This window comes from Arvicanthis niloticus, chromosome 26 (assembly GCF_011762505.2).
Source record: "Arvicanthis niloticus isolate mArvNil1 chromosome 26, mArvNil1.pat.X, whole genome shotgun sequence".
Classification (NCBI taxonomy): Eukaryota; Metazoa; Chordata; class Mammalia; order Rodentia; family Muridae; genus Arvicanthis; species Arvicanthis niloticus.
The window spans coordinates 4544824-4565970 of NC_133434.1; the positions used below are offsets into that span (position 1 = coordinate 4544824).

Genomic DNA, 21147 nt, shown 5'->3' on the forward strand with positions numbered 1-21147 from the left:
GGTGGCAAGAGGCCCAGCTGGCAAGAGAGCAGAGCCTGGAGATGAAGAATAAGGACAGAGAGCCAAGCAAATGGCAGGACTGTGAAGTTTCAAGGGACCTTGAAGGAAAAGTCTCATTCCCTGGACCAGTGACTAACTGACAGAACTTGCCAAATCCCTCCAGTGCTGTCCCTCAGCCCTGCCCACTGCAAGCCTGGCAACCTATACTACTGCACTCACAAGACCTTCCCTCGGCTCTATTTTTTGAGTCCCACTTAATTTAAGAAGGAAAGCAGCCTTCTCTGTCTGACTCCACCCTGTCCTTAAGCCATGCAATTCCCAGCCTAAGATCCGGGTAACTTGAGGAATGGGGAGAAAGAAAAGGATGATGGGAAGGGGTGTTGCCACCTCCATCTGGCACCCTTCACCTCTCCTCCCTTCCTTAGTCCCTTGGGATGCGAGATGCTAGGCTATGTGTCTGAAGACAGGGCTGATCTGGGCTCTGACTGTATGCTCTGCCAGGATGGCAGTGCTCGCCCTAGGCACCATCTCAAAAATTCTTATGTAATCGTATGGCTGTGCACACCCCCAGCAATGTTCTCCCCAACCTGAAAGGACACAGAGCCCCACAAGTGCTTCCATTTTAGGAAAAAAAAAATATTTTAATGATCTTTTGTAACCTCTTTTCAAGGTGAGGCCCCTTCTAGGTAGAACCCCCTTGTCAATGCTCCTCCCATGCCTGCTGGGAGGTAGCACCCACTCTCTGGAGGACACCCCTCCCACTCTTGATGCCTCCATCTTTCTGGGAGGCCAGCTCTAGAATTGGGCCTTAACAGGCCAATCATATGTAAATTTTATTAAAAAGTGGGCAGAACACTGTATCGCGTCCCTTTCAGTGAATGTCCTGGGACCAGCCCATTCATTTTCCTACCCCTTAATTAAATAGTATGTTAAATAATCTCTTGGTGCTGGGGCCAGGCGTAGTACATGCCTTTAATCCCAACACTTGGGAGGCAGAGGCAGTTGGATCTCTGTGAGTTCAAGACCAGCCTGGTCTGCATACATAGTGAGTTCCAGATTAGCCAGGGCTTCACAGTCAGACCCTGTCTCAAGAACAAAACAAAACAAACAAAAACAAACAAACAAACAAACAAACAAAAGGACTAGCCAACCACCACTACCAATCCAAAACAAAACAGAAAGCTCTTTGTGCTGGCAGAGAGGGGATGCCATGGTTAACAGCTCCCCTTCCCCACCTCAGCCAGGCTCCTGTAGCCTCAGTGTGTCCACCCTGTCTGGATTTGAAATCCACCAAAGTAGCTAGGGACATAGCCTCTCCTGAGACCTGGCCAGTCCCAGAACACCCTCTCCGTTGAGGGTGAGTTCAGTTGGGTTGTACTGGCACCAGGCACCCCTAAGCTGTAGACAGGGCCTACTCAGTTGGCAAAGTAGGGAAGCAAGGTGTTACAGCTCTCATCCAAGTCAGAAGTACGTGAGGTTCTTGACAGCTCCCATCTCTAGCATCCGCTTGATGGCTATGGCCTCTTGGGAGACATTGTGGCCTGATCCCTGTGGAGACAGCCAAGGAAAAATGAGGCGCCCCCAGGTAGCTCTCTATCTTCAGAAAATCCTCCCTCCCCATCTCCCTGGTCCCACACTCCCTGGGAGTTTTCTTCCTTACGCCGGCTCACAGAAAGGAGACAGAAGTCATGTGGTAAACGTAGAGCTGTGGCGTCCAGATGCCCAGGTACCAGCTCTGATACTGAATGACCACATCCAGAGCCACTCCATGCCCCTGCCCTTCCCCTTCACCCAACATCCCTCCAGCTGTGTAATCCTAGCCAGCCTGACTCGCTGGGCTCCCAAACAGGGTTGCTTACCGCCATAGACTTAAGCGTAATCTGTTCATAGTAGTGGATGGTCTGCTTCTTGTTATAGGCATCTGGATAGCCGAAGCCAGCGATATGCACTAAGTCGCAGAGGTGGAGGGCCAAGGTGATAGCTAGCAGACCCGTGGTTGGCTTCTGAGGGACAGAGTATGGAGGAGTTTTAAAGACCCACAATCCCCTCCTCCTCCACCATCTACCTCATACACACTCAGGGTCAGTTCTCTGCCCAGTTCTCGTTTACCCTAGCTGTCCAACAGGACAACAGCCAACCAACGGAGCACCTACCTGAATGGAGCTAATGCAGACGAGAAAGTAGATTTGTTACTCAAGAAAACTGTGAACTCTCTGTGGTGTTGGAGATAAAACCTGGGCTTCATATAGTCTAGGCAAGTGTTCTACCAATTGGTCCATGTCCTCTGTCCTGATTATTACTTTTTTGTTTGTTTGTTTGTTTGTTTGTTTGTTTGTTTGTTTTTCGAGACAGGGTTTCTCTGTGTAGCCCTGGCTGTCCTGGAACTCACTCTGTAGACCAGGCTGGCCTCGAACTCAGAAATCCGCCTGCCTCTGCCTCCCAAGTGCTGGGATTAAAGGCGTGCGCCACAACCGCCCGGCCTGATTATTACATTTTAAATGTAGAGATTTAACAATGTATTATTTTTATGTGCATGTGCCTGCTTGAGCTATGTATACCATGTGCATGCAGTAGCCTGTGGAGGCCGGAAGAAGATGCTGGGTGGTCTGGAACTAGACAGAGTTACTGGCGAACCAAAGTGGGTACAGAAAACTAAACCCAGGTCCTCTGCAGAAGCATCAAGTGCCCTGAACTGCTGAGCTACCTCGTCAGCAGATGAGTTTTAAGTTTCAATTGTTATGTGTCTAGTGGCTATTGTGTTTATTTTGTCAACTTCATTAGATGGAGATGTACCTAGGAAATTAGTATACTTCTGGGGGCGGGTTATCTGTGAAGAATAGAAATGACTGACTGAAGAGGGAAGCCCCACCCTAAAGGTGGGTAGGGACGGATAAGGGTAGATAAGGGACAAGTAGGTATTTTCCCTGTTTCCTGTAAGCCACCGAGTCCTCCCTGCCTTAACTGATTAAGAGGACTGGGACCATGAGCAAAATCCATCTTTCCATTTGTAAGTCGGTGACATCAGGGATGAAGGTCTGGCTGACACAACAGCGTACTAGATGCTCCAACTCCCACATCTGCGGAAGACCTGGGTCTCCAGGAGGATCGTGGCTGTCAGGATGACAGCAGTGACAGCCACCACAATCCTATCTGTTGCTCGAGTCCTTACTATGTGTCGGGCGTCCTGCTGAGTATGAACACGGTACAAGGCAGCATCTCACTCAGTCACCCTCCAAACACATATGCACAGATACTGTCACTACCCTCATTGTATAAATGAGAAAACTGGAGCTTGTAAATATAAATAACTTGCTCAAAGAAGGGAAGAGGGCTCTATCCTCCTCCTTGGATGTGGTCCAACACCCATGGCTGTGTAATCTGTCATGGGATGATATAGCCCTTCTGTAAACCAAGGTCAACGATACCTTGCCTGCACACCTTATGGGCTGCTTCCCATTCCTCCCACCCCAATCTAGCCACAGCAACGATCAACTTAATATTCAAACTTCAGGAAGCTTGCCCCGCTTCGCCCCAACAGTCAGCTTTATAGAAGATTTCACCTGCCCACTCACCCCGAGAGAGTCACTTCTTGGATTCTTATGGAGCCTCTTAAAGGCCAATTTTCTCCTAGCATCCCTGTTGATTGTCTCTTTCTCTTCATTTCTTGATAGGCCTTTTTCACGGTCGCTGCCTTTTGTCTTTATGACAGGATCTCACGCAGCTCTAGCTGGCTTAGAACTTACTATGTAGCTGAGGCTAACATTGACATCCTTCCTCTGCATCTCAGATACTGGGATTTCAGACGTCTACTACGGTGCCTCCACCCCTGCCATGTTAACCACCCTGTGCTCTCGCATCCAGTTTGGAGTCCTACAGAATCACACGGTCATCACCTCCTCACCGGCTCTACTCCTTATGGTCTTCGTCATGCTCCCTCTCCTCCTGGCATCCTCTGTCTTAAATACGTAGAGCACAACGAGCCAGTCATCCAGGCAGGAAGCCAAGGAGACCTAGAGCTACTCATAAACCTCCCAATCCTACCTTCAAGCATAGGTGGTAGGACCCGGAACTGTACAGGAACTCATGATGGTTAGTGTTTTACGTCAACTTGACACAAGCTAGGGTCAACTTAGAGGAAGGAATATCGATTGAGAAACTGCCCCCATAAGACACTACTACAGGCAAGTCTGTAGGACATTTTCTTAGTAACTGATTGTAAGAGGAAGGCCCAGTCCACTGTAGGTGGTGCCACTCTTGGTCTGGTGGGTTCTATAAGAAAGCAAGCTGAGCAAACCATAAGGACCAAGCCAGTAAGCAGCACCCCGCTAGCTCCTGCCTCCAGCTTCCTACCCAGCATGAGTTCCTACCCTGACCTCCTTCAATAGTAAACTGTGATATGGAAGTTGTAAGCAAAATAAACCCACTTCTCCCCCAACTTGCTTTTGGTCCTGGTGTTTCATCACAGCAATTGTAACCCTGACTGAAACAGAACCTCCACTTCTCTTTCATAATTGCCTTCTCTTGCAGATATGGGAACTATGCAAATAAGATGCTTAAATAATAGTTCATTCTTTCGTACAGTTTTTATGAGAGGAAACCACTGACCTAATTACCTAACCATCTAAATCTGGACGCTGAGCTCAGAGGTGAAGTCAGTCAGATTTGAGCTGTCAGTGACTTGAAGATGGGGGGAGCTGCAGGGCACAAAACGCAAGCAGCCTCCAAGAGCTGAGGACAGCTCTTCACTCAGTCCACAGTCTGTAGGAACAGGGGAACCCTAGTCCTACAACCATGCAAACCCAGACACTTTCACCTAAAACAAGTTTGAAAGAGAAATTTCCCATAAAGCCTCCAGATAGGAAGTCAGTTTTTATCATCAACCTGTGACATTACAGAGACCCTACAGGGCCATGAGCCAAAGGTAGGATGTATTTGAGGACACTATGTTGACTGTAATGGACAACAAAGGAAAGCACGTGCAACGTCACGGCCGAATTCAGTCCTTTCTTTATCCTTCCCACTTCCAGGAGCTGGATTCACATCTTCAACTTCTCTTACTTCCTTCTAAAGCCTTCACTCTATCAGACCCTTATCCACGCACAATGGTATGCCCCTGTAACCCCATCTGAACTAGGACAACTCGGTATTGGCAGGCCGATATGTCCACACCAAATGGACTGCCTCCATATTCACTTCATGCCCAATATACGCCATGATCCCCCACAGGACAGGCAACAGTACCACTTTAACTGTAGAGTTCCCCAGATAACGATGCAGCGGAAGTGTGTCCCCCCTCTGTGCTTCTATCACACTTTAACAACTCTAGTGTGAGAGGTTGTCACTTCACAGTGGGGCTGGCAGCTTATTCTGCTACAGGGCATCTCTCCTGAGCAGGGGTCACAGCTTATTCCCTAAGCACGTGAGCTCAGGCTCACCACTGGGCAGTCACACTGCAGCATGCGATACACGATGCTGGATAACATCGACAGTCAAGAATAAACATGTTGATTTAAAATTTGGCTAATATTAGCTGGGTAGAGTGGCTCAACTCTTGTAAGCCCAGAACTTGGGAGGGATACCCATGAGTTTGAGGCTAACCTGTCTCAAGGAAACTAACAAACAGCGAAGGGCAAACACTGAAAGGAAACAGCTGCTACGTTCCAATCTCTATGACTGACATTTTATATTATTGTCTTCTTAAGTCCTGCCATAGCCTTAAGAGGTCAATGCAAATATTATCCCCACCATTAAGATAAGTAATTGAAATTTCCTAGTGCTAGACCTGCCTAATAACCGCACAGCCAAGAGTCCTGCCAATGCCTGCTGGTGACTTCCTTCTGCGGTCTCATATGCCCCCACGAGAGAGTCTAAGACACAAGGAGATAATATTTGCAAAGCTACAATGTGGGGGTAAACCCTACCAGCTGAAGACTACCAGGACACAGAGTGCTAAAATCAAAGCCGTAACTCACAAAACCACTACAGCTCCCAAAACTAGTTCACCGTACTAAAGACATGCAGGACAGACTGTAGAAGCTTAGTCTCCACTCACACCACCAGATCAGCATGTTCCACTATAGGACCGCAGGCTAAAAGTCTAACAGTAACTGCATTGACTCAAGCCGTTCCCACAGGTAAGGGCCAGCGTGTGTGCCAGCAGCTCCCAGTTTACAGATTCTGACCAGAGCCTGCCAAAAGCATCTTAAAGTCCAAGCTAGACCTTTTACCCACTCCACTTTTAGGATGACCCAGTTCTCCAAAGTACACAGTCCATCAAGGTAGCGTGCTTCAGAAGCTCTCTTCACAGGTCAGGTGCGAGCTGCATCCACCATCATCATTCTACCCTCTCACGAGTTCCTCCTGGCTTTCCACCCACAACCCCAACCCCCACCCCCAGCTTGGTCTTGTCACCAGCTTGTCACCACCTGCTTGATCTTCCGTGGCTGTTGTATGGGCAGGCTCAGGAGTTTGTCTGCTGCAATCTCCATAAAGAAGGGGTTTAGAATCCGGATCTGTTTGGGGTTGACATCCCAGATGAGGGGAGGCTGCTTCCAGAAACCTTTTCGAACCTATGGGTTAGGGTTAGAAGGGAGATGTGAAAAGAGCTGAAGGCAAGGCCTGTTTCTCAACTCTACTGCAGCTGGTGGTCTTCAGATCCCAATCAAGTGAGGTAAGACTTGTCCCAGACATGAGAGACCAAAGGAGAGGTCAGGAAGGAAAGGTGATAGGTAACACAGGAAGAGCTGGGATCTGACCACTACCTCTTTCAGAGAGATGCAGGCAAGCAGGGACTTGAGCCTTACCCTGTCTACGTACTGGGCAAAAAAATGCCAGATCAGACAGTTCAGCCTTCAACCAGATGGCCCAGTGAGAGAGTAGGATCTTTGTGGAACCATCAGGAAAAGCCCCAAAATGTTGCCTGTTCCAAGGTATCAGTGGGCTGGCTTCGTTGTTCCCAAGTTCCTCATACGTCCTGACAGTGCTCCTATTCCAGGCAACCCTCCAGCCCTGAGGGCCTCTGGCTGCCACTCCAGCTCCTACAGGCTCTTGAGCAGGGGAAGTTTATCAGCAGCCGTACAAAACAATGCCCTTGGCGAGAAGCCCAAGGCTCTGGCTGTGGAAAGCCTGGTTCACCATGTCCCTTCACCAACCCTTCAGGAATATCATAAGGCAGTCTGTGGGACACAAAGCCCTGATGGATAGCATCCCCATCACCATTTCTCTTTCTCCCACCTGACCCAATTTACCCGCTTCTTATCACTCAAGATGGTCTCAATCCAGTGGAAGTCCATCGCCTTGAAAGCTACCAGGACCAAGAGCGTGTCTGGGTTGTTTTCTATTTTAGGGTCGAAGTGGGCCGACTCAGGATAGAAGAGACGTATGGTGGTCTTGGAACCCACATCTCCCTCATAACCAGCCACAGGAGCATTGTTCAACCTGGGCCAGGAAAAGAATATCCATTACTAGAGATACCAGGCATTTTGGCAGCCCTGTTTCGGACATCTGGGACCCAAAAAGAAGCAGGAGGGACGACCACACACCTGATGACCACGTCGTACTTGTTGATAACACCTCCCAGCGAGCTGTTCCGCAACCGGTGGCCATTCCCCACCACAACACAGCGACGACACTCGAGCCTGCCGTGGGAAAAGGAGTGTTCAAACCCAGAAGCAGCCCCTGCTCTGCTGAGCTCTCACTGATTTGGATCTGCCTGGGAGAGGGGGGCATCTCAGATTACTTCTAGGCTCTCCTCAGTCCCTGATCTGCATGGATCAGCCATGCTAAGTGGTCCTGCTAATGGTTCTACTGACCTCAAAAGGAAATACAAACAAGGCAACCATAGCAAAGAGATAATGAGAGGAGAAGTACCACAAGAAACCCCAGCACAAGAACTGTGCAAGGTGGCACACACGTGTAAGCGATGCACGGAAGAAGTGCCAACTCTAACCTGGGCTACATGAAGAAATCATGTCTCAAAAGGGGGGGAAAAAAACAGAACAGGGAGGAGAAACCTTAGGACACAGCTTCCTTGCCTGTTGCCCAGGTCTGTCTGTTGCCATGGCAACACCTTCAGCAGCTTCTGCATAATCTGACACCTAGATGTTCAGGCTAAGTTGTTGTGATTTTAGAGTACCCATTAGCTCCTGGAGACAGGCAGGCTAGGGCAGGTCAAACTGGCCACAGTGGACCAATGACCAAAAGGTGGCTGACAAGGCACAAGAACAAGATGCGTTCAGAGTGGAGCAGGGGAATGGCGCCAGACTAAAACAAGAAGAATATCTCCTTACCTCTGTATGCTCTCAGGGATAGAATAGCTAGTGATAGCTAGCACCCGGAGAAGAAGGTCTTCTACAGAAAGAAGGGATAGAAGGAATAGGATGCGTGAAGACTATGTGAAGACTATGGTCATCAGCATCGTAAAGCCTGCCCCCCCTCCCCCCTCCCCCTTCTCCCCCCTCCCCCCTCTCCCCCCCCCCCCCACGTTCCACTCTTCAGATTCTCAACCTCCTTGAGATGTATCCCTTGAGGCGATGGGTTGCTTGCCCACTAAGCTGAGAAATAACTTACCACTTCCTTTAGTCCCAAAGGGCAGTTCATAGGCGGACGGTCTCTTTACCCAGAAGTAATCCTTAAGCTGCAGAAAGATGGGCTGCTCCCTAGAATGGCTTTATAGGATAGGGGTGAGAAAGAGATTAACCTGACTGAACAAGGTCTGGCCCCGACTACATTATCTGGTCTTTGTCCTTCTTCCAGTTTTGTCTACCCTCCAGCCAGTTAGTGATGAGGCAAAACCCGAGCATCCCAGGCTCTGCCCCATCATCCGGTACTTACTTGCCAAAAATCTTAGAGGCCTGCCTCTCTGCCTCACCCTGGAAGCACGGCTCTTTCTTCTCTGAGACCGGAAAATAAAAGCTGGAGAGAGAAAGAAGAATCAAAAGGCCCAGTCAGACTGAGGCCCTGATGCCAGCATCCCAGACAGGATCTACCTCCCCAGTGATGGTACGGAGGTTCCACAGTTCCGGAAAAGGACTTAAACAGACTTAGTATCTCCTCAACCTGGATCCCCACCCCATCGATTCCCGAATCGCACCCACCCTCATGGAAGGACTCTATGAGCTAGCAGCTAGCTGAAGAAGAGATGTCAGGCTAAGGGTCTCAAAGGTTTCCAGCCTGGCTAGGTACCTACTGCTTTTGTATCAGTCCATTGACGGCAAGAAGCAATAGAAGAACACAGAAAGCATACTCACAATTCAATGTACCTATCTTCTCGGGAGATGGAATACCACACCATGACAACAACGAGGACCAGAGCCAGGGCCAGGAGCTTCCAGTCTGCAAGATACATGCACACAGGAGCTAAAGGCAGAGGCAGATACAGTCCCAGGCTCCTTTCTTCTTTGCTGATTCTGGGATCCTCAAACCCCCCCCCCCCCCCAGCACAGCAGACCCAGTGTCTGGCTTTGTCCTGTCCCTAGCCAGGGGCTAGGACCCAAGTATTTCTGCTTTCAGGATAAAAACTGTCCTTGGCTCCAAGTGTGACCCTCTACCACCCCTGAGGAGGTCCCCAAGTTGCTGAGGATGACTCCATGGGGGACCCCATGGACACCACTCACGTGATTTGCTGGTCATGTTTCTCAGCAGATAGCAGGGTTCCTGGGGAGAAGTGTCATCCCGGCTGCCTCTGGCCACCTAGGAGACAAGAGTCCCGGGTGTCAGTCTAGGTTCTCCATGCACATCTAGCTAGACACACCCCCTGCATGCCCTTTTCCTTCTCTTAGGAAACACAACTTCGTGAGGCAATCAGCCCCAGGTGATCTTCCTCTTAAATTCTCAAGAGGGCTGTCTGGGGGATCTAGGTGGAGCCCTGCTACAAGAAGGGGAACTGAGGTTCCAACCCTCTTTCACTTCCCATGCCTGACTTACGGACACCAGTCTCTAATGGAAATTTTCCAGCACTTTGACTCAGCAAGAAATCAGTTTAGGGGCAAGCAGATGTGTCCACCATTTCTGACACAAAAATTAACTAAGCCAGAACTTGATTCCATACTATGAGGGTCCTCAGAAAGCCCCCTTCTCCATCCTTCTAAACACTAACAGTATTTCTGCCTCAGTTTCTAAGATGCATGGTCAAATCAGGAAGGAAGGCCCGGTGCAAGAGAGCATGGGGTCAGGGAGCCCTGATGGCATGGCGCAGGGATACTTCAAATGTCAGTGGGCAGAGGCCAGCGAGGTAACTGGGAGAGGTCAGGAAGCAGTCAATTGCATTATGGACCGACTCCTCTAGAACCATGTTGTTAAGAGATCTTTGTGGCTTAATAGCTATAGGCAGCTGGCCAAATGCCAGTTTCTTCCAACCTATGTCCCTTCCATCCTGTTCTGTTTCAAAAAACAAAAAAAAAACCAAAACAAAACCAAATCACAGAGCCAGGCACTGTCATTCCACAGACATACACAGACATAGGTCTTCATCTGTTCAGGTGGGTCCTGTCACATACAGCGCAGGTGACTCACGATAGACCATAAAAGGAAGCACTAGTTTGTGCTCTCCTAAGGACGAATGGACATCGTAGCTTATTTCTCGGAGGCAGGACCAACATCTGATGGAAGTGCCATCTATCATAATCATAGATCTATGACTTTGAATGAAGACCTATCATGGAGCCAGGTTTGTGACCCCAAGTGACGGCATTTCCCAGATGCCGCTAAGAGTTAAGAACTGTGACCAAAAGCGAAACACAACAAATAAAAAGAAATACCCCAACACAACAACAAAAACAACTGTGCTTAAGGGAATAAGGGAAGTCCCAAACACTTCCTCATTCCTCGCCAGGGTTAGCAGCAGCCACCCCACAAAACCCTGGGGAGGACTGAGAATGGCTGTCCCCATAGAAAAAGAAAAAAGACTAGCTTTTGTTTTATTTTTGTTTTCTCTCTCCCTGTCTCATGTGTGTGTGTGTGTGCGTGTGTGTGTGTATGTGTGTATGTGTATGTGTGAGAGAGACAGAGACAGAGAGACAGAGAGAGGGGGGAAGAGAGAAGGAGGAAGAAAGAAGGAAAGAGAGAGGGAGAGAGGGAGGGAAGAAGGAGAGAGAGAAGGAGGAGAAAAGAAGAGAGAGGGGGGAGAGAGGGAGAGAGGGAAGGAGGGAGAGGGTAGAGAGGTAGGGACAGGGAGAGAGCTTGAGAGATTGATTCTATAATCCAGGCTAGCCTACAAGTCACTATGTAGCTCAAACTTGAGTTCTTCCTCCTCCTGCATGCTGAGATAACTGGCATCTGCCACCACACTCATCCAGCCAAAAGTGAGATTTGTAATCCTAAATTTCCAGTTTAAAAAAAATCACCCTTAACAATCTTTGATGGCTCTCCGAAAAGTGAACATACCCTCGCTTGCTCCCCACAGCAACTGCCAAATCACTCCTCATCACATGGGCCTCTCCTCCTGCATGGCTGTCTCCCATGGGCTACATAGAAAGACCTTGTCTCTAAAATTAATTAGTTACTTATTTAATTAAAAGCATTGAGTGGATGAGTCTTCTTTGAGAGACTCACATCAATGCTCTGGGGTATATCTTTCTTTCTGAGTACTTCTCCCTTAGCCGTCATGCTTAAAATATATTAAAATGTCTTTAATAAACCGTAACTCTGCTTCCCTCCAAAACATAAACTCTTCAAAAAAAAAAAATAAATAAAGCATTAAACGAATGGCATGTTAGGTGACCATGAAATGTCGTATGTCCTTCTCTGGCTCTCGGTTTCTTCAGCTGTCAGTACAGGAAGCAGATCAACAGATAGGTCCCTGCTGCTCAAATCCACTTGTCAATTCAGGAACATGGGCACCCCAGGGACCCTTAGGAACAAATCGGAATCCTAGGCCTCCTGCATATCTACAAAATCAGAATGGAGATTTGAACTTGGTCCTAAGTTTGAGAAGCAGTATTCATGGAAGAGGCTCTGAATGATATAGGTGAACAGGGGAGTGGCATGTTGTAGGGGCAACATGAAGTCTCGGCAGGGAAAAATGCTTGTGGCCACACCTGATAACCTATTCCTTCAAGCTGTCCTCTGAGCTCCATGTACAAGTACACACACACACACACACACACACACACACACACACACCCCAATATCCAAAATAAATAAATGTAAAAATAAAACCACTTAAAACCCTTAATGAGTATTTGTTCCTGTCCATATGAAGAAAGTCTGGTTCATTACTCTAGCCCAGCCCTGGAATTTGTGTACACATGGTGGGTGGATGATTCTAATGTGCAGGGAAAGTGGAAAAACCATCAGATTAGATAAATAGCCTTCAAAGCTGCCTACTTAACCTCAGATGAGCACACTGTGATTCCTGGGGGTATGGGTTAGGCCAGCCCGGTCTATCAACTTATCAGCTCCCTTGGGCCCTACTGGGACCACACTTAGAGTTATAAAACTGTGCCAGAATTGTTCATTAACTTCTTCCTCTTCTTCCTCCAGATCTTTCCTAAGCTGGGAAGTGGGGGGTGGTCGTGGGAGGGGTGGCTGTGGGAGGGGTGGCTTTCCATTTAAATTGGCTATACAATGCATTGACCTGAGGGGTTTAAGGTATCCAGATGTCTACGTCTGCTCTCCATGGTTTTTATTACATTACTTAGAAGTCAAGCATCAGTAGTAAAAAGGGACACACACACACACACACACACACACAAAACCCACCTCCTCTATGATGCTAGCATGAAGCCAGAATGGAAAATACTACATAGAACAGGTTCCAGAGTAACTGACCGGCAACAACTCAGCTACACTCTGGCCTTGACCTTAGGAAAGAGACTTTGGCAGTCCTTGCTAAGTAGCCTGGGGCAAACCCAAGCAACACGATGGCTATTCCTTTGGCTTCTTTCCCAATGCAGGTTTACACTGGCACATCTTCCCTCCCCCTCCCCACCCTACCCCCACCATCAGAACCAGGACAGTTATTAGTAGCCTGGTGAGTTTTAAGGTTTGCTCCAAGGTGTCCAATCACAAACTCAACCATGCTACTTCCTTTCCTTGCTGGGCTAGCCTGGAGGATTGCTTTGTATCCCTGGGTATTCCAGGGCCACAGGGCTTCTTGGACTGGTTGCGACAAGAACAACCTGTTGAGGGAAAGCCTGCAGTTGGTCTACCCAGGTCCAAGGCTCAGCAGCCTCCTCTCTGAACCAGCTGCCAAGAAGAGCCACTCACTCATAGGTCAGCTATAATGCAAAGCCAGCCCACGGCAAGAGAGCTGCCTGTGCCCTTTGGGGTTCTGCCATGAACAAGGTGTCCCTGGCTTAAAGTGAGATGATGAGCCCAGCCAGGGGACATGGGAAGAAACTAGGGCCCTGTAGGAACTGGTACTCAGCCAGTGCCCGCTATCCAAAAGGAGTTCAATTTGATCAATATCCCCTGAGCAGGGGACAGGCAGCCTAATGTTTGCTGAATGGCTCTGTGCCCTTTAGTCCTTGATTTTCTGTCCCTCTGGATTTTTTTTTTTTTGGGGGGGGGGTGGGATTGAACTCAAGCCTTTGGCATGTTAGGCCAGTGTTCTACTATGAAACCTTATCCCCGCTGGTTCTCAGTTCTGTAGGGAAAAGAAGCAGAGCTACCAGCTCTTCTAACATCTTCAGACTCACCCACCACTTTTCTCTCCAAATTCTACCGCCTAGATGAGAAATTCCTATCACTTTCCCAGAATCTGGTACACCCAAAGCCACACCTCTTTGCTCTTCCTAGTTCTTCTATCTCCTACCAATAAGCAGGCTTCCCTTAAAGTAACTGTCTTCAGGGTAATCCTTCCCTCAGGCTATCCTTCCCTCAGGCTTTCTCCTCCAAAGTTAAACCTCTGCATCCCACTCACTTACCATCTCCCAACTCCACCTCTCCCTGAGAAAGGAAACAGCGAGCCTCGTTCTGGCTTAGAACACTCCATCCCAAAAACGATCTATCTCAAAAGCCACTCCTGAGACCACTTGATGATGCTGGCATTGCGCAGCCAGGAACCTACAAATTCAGGCCTCATGCCCTGCAGATATATCAGATGCGTGCGTGATGACTGATACTGTCAACCTGGCAGGGTCTAGAATCACCCTAGGGGATGTCCGAATGATCTTTCAGATTAGGTTTAATTGGGGTGGGAAGATCACCCATGCCAAGGGCATCACACTTCCTCTGGTTGGCTGTGGCCAAGGCTGACTATAAGGAAAGAAGTAAGCTGGGCACCAGCAGAGGGTTCTTTGCTTTCCCAATTTGAATGCAGTGTGACCAGCTAGCTACCTCTCACCCTGGCTGCCATGCTTTCCCCACCATGATGAGCTGTACCCTCAAACCGTGAGCCAAAACAAACCCTTCCTTCCTTAAATTGCTTGTTAGGTGTTTTGCCATGTCAACTAGAAAAGAAACTAAGATATACTGCAAGTCTCCCCAAGCACACTAACAGCCCAGTTCCTTCCCACAGCATCCACTTCCACAACCCCCGACTCTGCCCAGGCTTTTCTGCACTAGGACACCTCCTATGGTTTAAATGTGAGCCCCAATGGTCACTCATTGCAAACGTGATCCTGAACGTGGTGCTATTGGGAGATGGGACCTATAAGAGATATGTAGGGCTTAGTAGTAGAAAACCTGCCTAGCATTTGATTCTCAGTACTTTGTGCAGAGAGTTCTGCCCTCACGAGTGGATTGTGTTTTTAACCACAGGAATGGATTCCGTACGATGGAAATGGAGCCATTACCAAAAGACAAATTCAGCCTCTAACCGCCTCCCCTGCTTCCACTCTCTGCCCCTCCTTCTGCCTCCATCTGTCTGAAGATGAAACCAACAGAAGGCCTCATCTTGGATTTCACATCCTCCAGAACCATGATCTAAATGAACTTCTATTCATTATACAGTATCCAGGCTACAGAATTTGGTTAAAGCAGCACAAAGCAGACTAAGAGTGATCTAACCTTGATAAAATGTGGGGCTAGTACTGCAACAAACACCTGAAAATGTGGGGCTAGTACTGTAACAAACACCTGAAAATGTGGAATTACCTTTGGAACTGGCTAGAGAGGAGAGGCTAGAAAAATCTGCATGTGCAGGCTAGGAAAAGTGAAGAGGAACAGAGATTCAGGTAAGGGCTCACATTAGAACTGTAGGGCAAGTCTGGACTTTCTTATAGATTACACAAGTGGTGTTAGAAACAAGAGTAACAACCATCTTAGTAATAAAGTGGCTAACAACAGGGCTGAATTGCCCGTGTCCTGAAACTTCACGGAGGACACTGGGAGGAAAGACAATATTTGGTGGAAGAAGCTGGGTCACAAAACACTCAGGATGCTGTGTGGCTTAACTGTCTACATTAGACTGTCAGTAGAAAGACGTGATTGTAAAGTGGAATCTATAAATAAAATAAAACCGAACTTAGGGATCTGAAGGATTCTCTGCCTGAACTCTGCAGAAAATTAAAAGCATTTTTCATGAAGGAAAAATGCAGGTGTGGCTAAGTAATCATTTGATAAGATTAGTATAGACAGAGTGAGGTCTGAGTCTATTCACACAGGACAATGGGAGAATGACCCCAAGGGCCCTTTGGGGACTTCTACTGCAGTCCTTCCCATTTCACACCCAGAATGCCAAGCTTGAGAGAGAAAAATAATCAGAAGAGCAGCCAGATCTTGGGGCGTGCTGCCAAGGGCTATGATAAGTTTTCACTCCCCACATTCTTCACAGCCTTCTGCTGCCTCAACCACTCCTCTCTGGAACAGCTTGACCCATCCTTCTAAAATCACCACGGGACAAGCTGTGGCCTCGCTCACACGGTGCCAGCTCTGTAGATACAGGATATAAGACCAGTGGGGCATGACTTCCTCTGCCTGGATTTAAAAAGATATGATAGCAGCCTGGGGCCAGGGCATAGGCAGAGCCAGCACAGAAGACTTTCAGGAAGGCAAGGCCCAACAGAACTGAGTCAGAACATAATAGAGTCCTAGGAAGCCTAGTGGAACCACAGGGTGGGGTAGAACCATCCACAGGGTGAGGCAGAGGCCTTCCATGAGATCTCAGAATTGTCAGGCAACCAGAATATAGTATCAGTCTGAGAGCTGAGGGCAAGACTCCAATGTAATTGGGGTAGTATTTAGGTCCTGAGGTTCAGTGCCTCTATCCATTGTCTAGAAACAGAACAAGAAGTTCTGTTCAGAAGATCATCTGGAGGGTAGGAGTCAATTATTTTCCCTGTAGGGTTTTTGACATACACAGACCAGTTACAGTGCACTATCTTCCTATTTCTTCTCTTGTCTATCCCACTATTCTAGTGACTAAATAATTCAAAGGTCAAAAAAAATGCTATGAGAATGAAGAAATTGTCACAGGATATTTGATTACACAGTGGACCCCAAGACTGTATACTGGGAAAACTTGTCTCTAGTCTGATGTGGCTCAGCCCTAACACACACCTTTTATCCGAGAGCTTTCTGTTTGTTGTAAACAAGATTAAATAAATTCAACCACAAGTCAAGAGGCAGAGCAAGCAACCAGCTAACAGGGTGTGAGCATAGGAAAATACCATAGAGAGTGACAGGAAGTCAGGAGGGGTGATAGGGAGATGAACAGGAAATGTAGAAGCAGAACTGGATCTTTCCTTCTGGAATGCTGGCTGAGGAGGAAGGTCAGCTAGGTGCTTTCCCAGCTTCTCTGAGCTAGCAGGCTTTCACCCCAGAATCTGGCCCCTGGGTCTTCATTTGGTGAAATCTAACAACTGGGATTTTACCTTAAAAACAAAACAACATTTGGTTGCTCCAACTTCTGGCATGCCCCCCCACCCCCACCCCGCAAGACAGAGAAATCACTCCAAGTGAGTGAGGACAAACTGAGAAGACATCAGATTTAATAAGTTACCTGAGAAGTCCTCAAGAATAGAGTTAAAGATGGGAAAGACCATAATACAAGACACTAGGACTCTGTTCAGTGCTACTTTAGATGGCTTGAAAATATAAGCAGAAAATAAAAGGCTAAATGACTTGACTGAAATTTGGTTAATACCAATTATGATTATTATCATTTTGGTAGTTCATATTTTATTTTTAATAGCCATAGTGACTTTCTGTAACCACTGAAAGAAAAAAATCTTTAGAGATACAAGAAAAATAAAACCATGAAAAGCAGATTAATAAGATACAAGCTTTAGAGAGCTTCATAAATGAAAATGGAAAAAATACTCAAACACAGACAGAAGAATTTAGACAAGAACCTACTGTGCATAACGAAACTGAAGAGGGGTTGACCAAGATTGTTAGAAAACCAACCTTATCCAATTACTATAAAAAACCTACCAGCAGATGTTAAGCACCCCCAAGGTTATGAAGAAATTACATGGAATACTACAGACATTAGATTTGAGGAGATCCAAGGAATCGATCATTTCATATAGTGTGAATTCATCCTATTAGATATTGAATTTATGGCCAACTCAGAACAGAATTATCCCCCGAAACTGGAAAAAAATTGGCAACAGCAATAGTGGAAGCAGGTCCTCAGTTACAATGGCAAACATGATGGAAAGAGGAAGCTAGGGTCACAGAACAACAAAATCAGGCTAGAGGTATTAATATTTCCCAAGATCAGTTGCTAGGTGAAGGTCAATATGCTAAGTTACAAAGGCATCTTGAATTTGATGATCACACCTTGGCACTATGTCATTTAACAGCTTTAAATGCAAGGGATAAAGTTGAAGAATCAGGAAAGAGGTCTGAGTCATTTGCTGAAATTATACAAGGCCCAAAAGAAACCTTCAATTATTATTTTTTTTTTTGCAAAGATTGACCTCAGCTGTAAACAGAATAGTATCAAATTCAGAAGTCAGAAAAACACTAATAGAATTTTTAGCTTTTAAAAATGCTAATTTAGAATGCAAACAGTGGTTAGATCTTTAAAGGCAAGATCAGCACCAAAAGATGAAGCGATTAGAAACACTGCTGATATTGGATCTCACATTTATGATGCTACTCTGATAGGAAAAGTAATTTCTAGAAGTCTTAAGAAAAATAAGATGGCAGATGTTTTAATTGTGGTAAGCAAGCTCTTTTGAAAAGGGATTGTGGACAAAGTATTCCTGGAAATAATGCTTCTTCTAGTGATAATCCGAAGAGAAGGCCCCAGCTTTATGGAGTATGCAGACAGTGTGGCAAAGGCTGGCATTGGACTAATGAATGCAGATCAACAAGGGATGAGCAAGATAACCCTTTGCCATCAGGAAACACTCTACGAGGCCTCCCACAGGCCCCCATATCAAATTTAATTCAATCATTCCATGTCAATATTTTGTACAACAACTGTTAGAAATAACTCATAAACAGTTTCCTCAATGTTAAATTTACCATTATATGGATGATATCTTACTGGCTGATTCAGATGCAGATATCTTAGCAAAAATGTTTGATAAAATAAAGAAAAATTTGCCTTGCTGGTGGTTATAAATTGCTACTAAAAAAAAAAAATACAAAGAGGAGATTCTATCAACTATCTAGAATATAAGTTCGGTTTACAGAAAATTCTACCACAGAAAGTACAAATCAGGACTTATCGACTGCAAACTCTTAATGAATTTCAAAAATTGCTGGGAGATATTAACTGTCAATGGCCTACAACTGGATTAACTACTTAATAAGTAATTTATTTCAAACCTTACAAGATGGTAAGGACTTAAATAGTCCAAGAAAATTATCAGCTAAGGTTGAGAGAAAATTGACTCTGGTAGAAAAGAAATTGCAGAATGCGCATGTGGACTAACTGGATCCAAAGCTGTATTGTATTTTGATTATTCTGCCCTCTACTCATTCTCCCTATTGAGGCCTGCTCCTTTTAACATAACCGTAGCCATTTTGTATTCAGTCTCCGTTTTGCACAAAAGGTGAAATTAAATTCAGGTATTCATATGGTTTGTGTGGTGATTCCCAACCCCAACACTCCCAAAGAAATTCTTATGCAGAGAGAAGATATCTTAGAATGAATACTTTTAGCACACAAACATAATAAAAAATTAAAGACCTGTGTAGAAAAGGTTTCTGAATGATTCTAAAAGAATAAAAACGATTCTTCATCAATTAGCAGAAACAGACCAAGTAGAGATTGTGGTGCCCTGTAACTAATGCTAAAATTGCCTCATTATGGGCAGAAAATGAACATCAGCAAAAAGCTTGTAGTAATTTTGGGGAAGAGATTAATAACAAATATTCCCAAAGCAAGAGACTTCAGTTTATAAAAAGAACTAATTGGATTCTCCCTCGTATAGTAAAAAAGACACCAATTTCTGGAGCCCGTACATTCTATACTGATGCGAATAAATTAGGAGAGGCAGGTTATAAATCAGAAAAGCATAAGTAAAGTGGTTCAGAGCCCTTATGTTTCAGTTCAAAAATCAGAGCTATATGCCATTCTTACGGTTTTATTAGATTTTCCCAAATCTCTTAATATAGTTACTGGCTTTTTTGTTTGTTTGTTTTTTGTTTTGTTTTTCGAGACAGGGTTTCTCTGTGTAGTCCTGGCTGCCCTGGAACTCACTCACTCTGTAGACCAGGCTGGCCTTGAACTCAGAAATCCGCCTGCCTCTGCCTCCCAAGTGCTGGGATTAAAGGCATGTGCCACCACCGCCGGCAGTTACTGGCTTTCAATATGCAGAAAGAGTTGTTTTACATATTGAAACTGCTCAGCTTATTCCAGATGATTCAGAATTAACTTCACTATTTATTCAACTACAAGTAATCAGAAATAGAAATCATCCAATGTATGTAATACATATCACACCCCATATTGGTTTGCCAGGCTGTCTAGCACAAAGTAATGATGAAATTGATCAGCTATTAGTAGGAAATGTGCTAGAAGCCTCAGAATCTCAGAGGAAACACCATGTTAACAGCAAAGGTTTAAAGAAAGACTTTTCTATCACTTGACAATAAACCAAGGCAATTATAAGGAAATCTCCTACCTGTTTTTTGTATAACCAAACTCTATTGCCTGTAGGAAGTGACCCAAAAGATATCCCCCAAAATGAAAAATGGCAAATGGATGTTTTTCATTTTACAGAGTGTAGAAAATTAAGTGATGTACACTATACCATTGATACATATTCAGGATCTGAATGGGCAACTGCTTTAAGTTCTGAGAAGGCTGATTCTGTAATTACACATTTATTAGAAGTTATGGCTGTTATGGGGGTACCTGTACAAATTAAGACTGACAATACTCCGGTATATGTCTCCAGTAAAATGAAACAACTTTTTGCATATCACAACATAAAGTATATTGCAGGTATACCCATACAATCCTACAGGACAAGCAGTTATAGAAAGATCTAACCACACTTTAAAAGATATGCTTTAATAAGCAGAACGGGGTATTGAAGACCCCCCAGAGATAGATTATATAGTGCTTTATTAACTTTAAATTTTTACATGTTAATGAGAAAGGAACAACAGCTGTAGAGAAACACTGGATGGTAGAAAAAAAAAACCTGCTGAATTAAATCAGCCTGTATATTTTAAAGATGTGTTGACCTCAGAATGAAAAACCAGGATGTGTGTTATTTTGAAGACAAGGTTTCGCCTTCGTGTCCACAGGAGAAGAAAAGCTGTGGATACCATCGAAATTGATGAAGACTAGATTCAAACCGGAGAGACCTCCTGAGTAAGAAGTGACAGTTCATCTGGTAGCTTGCTCATCCAGTCCAAAACAACTTATAAAGACTAACAAATGCCTTTCATTTGATCAGGGACACCCCCCCCCCCCCCGCCCAGTCAGGATTGGGGCAAGGTTTTCCTTTTATCTTTCCAGGAGAATAAAAGATAAAAGTCTCCAACTAAGGAATCCAGAGACCACTGAACATCTAAAGAAAGAGGACAGATCATCGAGAGAATATGTCCCAAGAAATAGAATAAATTGGGCAAATGGTATTGCCCACCTTGTCTCTGTTGTCTTCTACAAATATAAGTGGCAAATGCTCTCTTATGTGGTCCCAAGTCAATTAAAAATTAAAGCTGGCTTTGGAGTTGGAGCATGGCTCTCTGCTTCTCTAAACCCACACATGCTTGATAAAGGAAAACCCCCAAATCGCTGTCTCATATTAGAAGAGCCACTTGGTATGGGACAGAGGAAAACAAAGGAAAGCA

The 21147-nt window shown here is 45.7% G+C and overlaps 1 protein-coding gene across 3 annotated transcripts in view; it reads right to left on the minus strand.

The window, feature by feature from the left end:
* Positions 1-615: 615 nt before the first annotated feature.
* The window catches only part of St3gal4 (ST3 beta-galactoside alpha-2,3-sialyltransferase 4), a 49775-nt gene continuing 29243 nt past the window's right edge, over positions 616-21147 (minus strand). For all 3 annotated transcript variants that reach the window (XM_076924607.1, XM_076924606.1, XM_076924605.1), the window contains exons 2-11: positions 9615-9690; positions 9249-9333; positions 8833-8913; positions 8569-8666; positions 8289-8349; positions 7542-7637; positions 7248-7437; positions 6426-6569; positions 1860-2003; positions 616-1548 (exon numbers count right to left, since the gene is read on the minus strand). In XM_076924607.1, coding sequence (XP_076780722.1) covers positions 1462-1548; positions 1860-2003; positions 6426-6569; positions 7248-7437; positions 7542-7637; positions 8289-8349; positions 8569-8666; positions 8833-8913; positions 9249-9333; positions 9615-9630 — 1002 coding nt within the window. In that variant the 5' untranslated portion in view covers positions 9631-9690 and the 3' untranslated portion in view covers positions 616-1461. The remainder of the gene's footprint in view (positions 1549-1859; positions 2004-6425; positions 6570-7247; positions 7438-7541; positions 7638-8288; positions 8350-8568; positions 8667-8832; positions 8914-9248; positions 9334-9614; positions 9691-21147) is intronic.